The 4,204-nt window shown below is 46.3% G+C and overlaps 2 protein-coding genes across 2 annotated transcripts in view; one reads left to right on the top strand and one right to left on the bottom strand.

The window, feature by feature from the left end:
* SARC_11385 (hypothetical protein) overlaps positions 1-541 on the bottom strand; it is a 3,515-nt gene extending 2,974 nt beyond the window's left edge. Inside the window, exon 1 of the mRNA XM_014294531.1 lies at positions 168-541. Coding sequence (XP_014150006.1) covers positions 168-398 — 231 coding nt within the window. The 5' untranslated portion in view covers positions 399-541. The remainder of the gene's footprint in view (positions 1-167) is intronic.
* A 728-nt stretch (positions 542-1,269) lies between these two features.
* On the top strand, positions 1,270-4,042 carry SARC_11384 (hypothetical protein; the record flags this gene model as incomplete). The annotated part of the gene is made up of 1 exon (XM_014294530.1): positions 1,270-4,042. A coding segment is annotated over exon 1 (2,370 nt), but the record flags the coding sequence as incomplete, so codon positions are not given.
* Positions 4,043-4,204: the final 162 nt, after the last annotated feature.

Below are 4,204 nucleotides of genomic sequence, written 5' to 3'. Positions count from 1 at the left end.
GTACATACATACACACACACATACATATATATAAAAATAAATATATATATTATACATATACATATATACACACACACACATATACACACACACACACACACACATATATATACATATTATATATATATATATACATATACATATGTTTGTGTCAATACATCACATACCGCTCGCTCCTGCTCGGCTTTGTTCAGTTTGCGCTTCTGCACTTCAACCCTGTAGGTTTTGGTAACCTTCTCCTTCTTAGGTGGGTGGAAGTCATCATTCCATCTGTACTCTATTACGGTTTTAATCCCGTCTTTATTTGGGCCCTTGGTCTCTGTAGGGGGCAAACCTGAATCTTCGTCATCGTCGCCCTCCAAGTCTCCCCACATGGGTTTCTTCTCTACTGCCGGCATATTGAATGTCTAAGCGAACGAATTTGGTGGTTGTAAACGAATGTAGAATATATATGCACGAGTATATTGTGCAGGCGCCTATTCTTCAATACAGCACACGTACTTATGTGTTAGTGTGTTTGTTCTCTAATAGTAAATAAGCGATACTTCTTTTCTTGCGCAGTTTTTGACGTAGCGATCGAACTTTCAAAGTGTGTTGGGGCCACAGTGGATTTTCTGGAAATAATAATAAGGTATTTCGAATGAAACAAAGTGTCACATGTGAGCAATCAAGGGTACGCGGACAAAGGTAAATTCATTACCTTTTGAGGGGCTAAATTAGGGCCTAATAGTTACTCCAAACCAGGCACCTTTTTTCTTCGCATTTGCTCTTCTCTGGTGTGTGAAACGCGAGAGAGATTGGTATCGGTTCGGTGCTACTACTACTAGTCTAGAGAGTAGACGTCAAAATTAAAAGTTGGGTCTCTTCTCACAATCTCTCTCAACTACATTCACATTTATTTTTGTTTTTATTAAAAACAAAGTCATATATTTTCATAGGGAAAATAAAAGTTGAACGTAAACATGTTTTTTTTCCTCGGTCACTGGAAGCTGGCACCTGCGCCCTGTCCTGAGGCCTGGCTGTTGTTTTAAAATTTTTATCGAGATCAGCTGCTGGCTTTACATTGAGATGTTTATGTTGGAACGAAAACCGTTATTCTTTCAAAAAAATAGCGGCTTTTAACGTACAACGTTTAAGCTTAAAATAGTTCTGGCGGTTGTTACAATGCAAACAGCGGCAAAGTGTAAAAACTGTCAATACAACCACAGGCTCAATCTCATAATTAAAACTAAAATCGATATTTGTACGTCCACACAGTACACATTGGAAGTCTTGCATTACTTGGTTAATTTGCATACCGTGTTTACGTTCATTCATATGCGTCTATAATATATCGGCATAATATAAATGATACAGCTTGAAGGACATGAATGTCAATGATGCGTGCAGGTTACAATCAGGACAGATAGCAATACAAGTGTAGCGAGGGCACTGAAGGAGACTTTGTAAAATATTCGAACCTATTCATATAGTGAAGTTGTGGGTTGAGGCTTCATCCTTACATATTATATATTATACAGGAGTTTATACTTCGAGAAGAATCGTTTACTCCCGTATATACTTAGATTAATCGATAGTATTGTGGCTCAGCCAGTCTGAGAACGGAGGAGCCTAAAACTCTGGTACACACACACAGATAAACGAATCAATCAGAGGCGGGGGTCAACCGGTTATGAACCAACAATTTGCGGATGTCAATGACATGGGCCCACAAAAAGGGGACGCTATCCCGGAAGCGCCGATCCCCATAAGGGTACAAAAACCAGATGATACAATAACCACAAAACCCTTCTACACACCCATACGCCCGGATCTGGAGCACCTCTCGCGGGAATATGATAAGATCAAGTCGAAAGGTGATACGCTTGTTGACGAGGTGGTTTATCTGCGAAAGGAGGAAGGTATGCTGAAGCAGCTGTATTCTAGGTACCACGACCTGTCGTACCAAGTGAACACTGACTTTCTGCTGCAGTGTGAAGTGAACACAAAACTCCGGAACCTACTTACAGATGTAGTTGGGGAGTTATCTCCACAGCAACAAGAACAGTTTGAGGCCGTCACTGAATCGGCTTTGCAAGTCAACCCATCGGAGTTCCATGAACAGTTCACACCTCAGTTGATGCAGGTGCTCAGCGAAGGAGGAGGGGCGGCTGGTCCATCTGTGTATGTCGATGCAGCATCTCCCAGTCTATCATCGTATGCACAGCACCAACCTCAATTGCAACAAGGGCAGCAGCAACAGTTACAACCGGGATTGCCATCACAACAAAGCGACAGAATAGGCAGTGGTGGGGAGAAGTCTGGGAATCGAACAAACGGACAGTTTGTGCCTCAACAGCAACAGCAATCGCGCCAGAGTGGGAACAGAAGGGATCCATCGGGAGGTGTGTGGGATCGATCTGGGGGCAATATGTATCCTGATGGAGATAGGGGGGGCCGGCCCAATAAGATCAAAACAGGTGCATTCTCGCCCACAATGTCGCGTTCGGGGCCCATGGATAGAATACCTCCAAACCCTGGCCAGCGTATGGAAGGGAGCGCGCCTATCCCCGTCGCTGGCAGGGGCATGGTGCCCGAGTCGAGTGACAATGCTGGAGACTTCTATCCCAGCCACCACCCAATGTATGGGCAAGACGGACCGGGTCATGGTATGGGCATGGTCGGGCCACCGGTAAACATTAAACCTAAGCACATGCAAAACATTGCAGTGGGCGGGAAGGGCGTGAGTGGGCCGGGGTCGAGTTCGAGGCACTTGAAATCGCCACACGTGGCCGCAAACCCGGGACATCCATCTTCGCCTACGTTGTCGCACAAGTCCAGGGGAGATGTGGGAGGTGGCTTCATGTCTCGGGAGGGTTCTCGCTCATCACGCGGCCCTGCAGGGCAGCAACTGCAGCCTGCTGATGGAATTATACCGAACGGTGACTATCCGAAAGAACAGGGAGTACCATACAATGGGTTCAGTCAGGGGACCAATGTCGGGGGCAACCCGGCGTCCCCCCAGCCTCAATTATTACAACCAAAGAGCCACCATCACAGTCAGCGGAAGTCCCCGGGGGCGAAGAGTATGCAGCAAGGTAATATTGGTCCACCAGGCACCATGTCGGTCAAGAATGGCGATGCAATGCCCCCAGAGGTATACAGCAGAGGAGGCAGGCCCGATACCCAGCACTTCCCAGCGCAAGAATCATTAGACCCCAACCAAGTACCACTGAACCAGTACAGTTGCCGCAGGGCTACAGATGGCTCGCTGAATTCCTTTTTATTCCCACGATACAAGGATATCTACACACCTGGAATTCCCAGAGGTGCCAATCTTATATCCACACTCAAGCACAAAGACTTGGTCACAGCTATTACAATCTCGAATTCGAGTGACAGGGTATATGCAGGTGGCAAGGGTTCGGTGACCGTTTGGGATGTCAATAATTCCCAGACTCCAATCACTGAACTAAACTGTCTCTCAGATAACTATATAAGGTCATGCAAGCTGTTAGCTGACGATCGGACCCTGATTGTAGGAGGTGAGACAAGTGACCTCTGCATATGGGACCTGCCAACGAATCAGATTGTGGGCCGTCTTGAATCCCAGATTTCGGGGAGATTGGAACCGCACGTGCTGGCGTGCTATGCACTTGCGCTGAGTCCACCTCAGACAACCCCCAATCCATTGTGCTACAGTTGCTCGTCAGATGGTATTGTGGATGTGTGGGATATCCACAACCGGTCGTTGGTAGGCACACTCAAGGGACACACGGACGGTGTCTCTTGTGTAGATATCACATCAGATGGCACGACACTTGTTACGGGCGGGCTCGATAAAATGGTCAAGGTGTGGGATCTGCGAACCAACAAAGAATTAGAAACTTTCCGATTCCCGGCACACGTGTTCTCGATTGGTGTCTATGGCGAAGCTCCCTTCGTCGCGGTGGGCATTGAAAATCACGAAATAGAAATTTTCAGTTTAACAGGAGAACCCGACTTGAACTTCAATCTACGACTGCACCAAGACTCCGTTCTGTCTCTGAAATTTGCGCATAAGGTATGTAACATATGTCATGTCATGACATACAAACTCACACAAACACGAACCCAAACATGCACACGCACATACACACACTCACAAACACAGACACATACATAAACACAAACAACACACACACACACACACACTCCACACACACACACACACATATATATATAC

Source organism: Sphaeroforma arctica (genome assembly GCF_001186125.1).
Source record: "Sphaeroforma arctica JP610 unplaced genomic scaffold supercont1.1661, whole genome shotgun sequence".
Taxonomy (NCBI): domain Eukaryota; class Ichthyosporea; order Ichthyophonida; genus Sphaeroforma; species Sphaeroforma arctica.
This window is presented reverse-complemented; position numbering and strand designations above follow the sequence as displayed.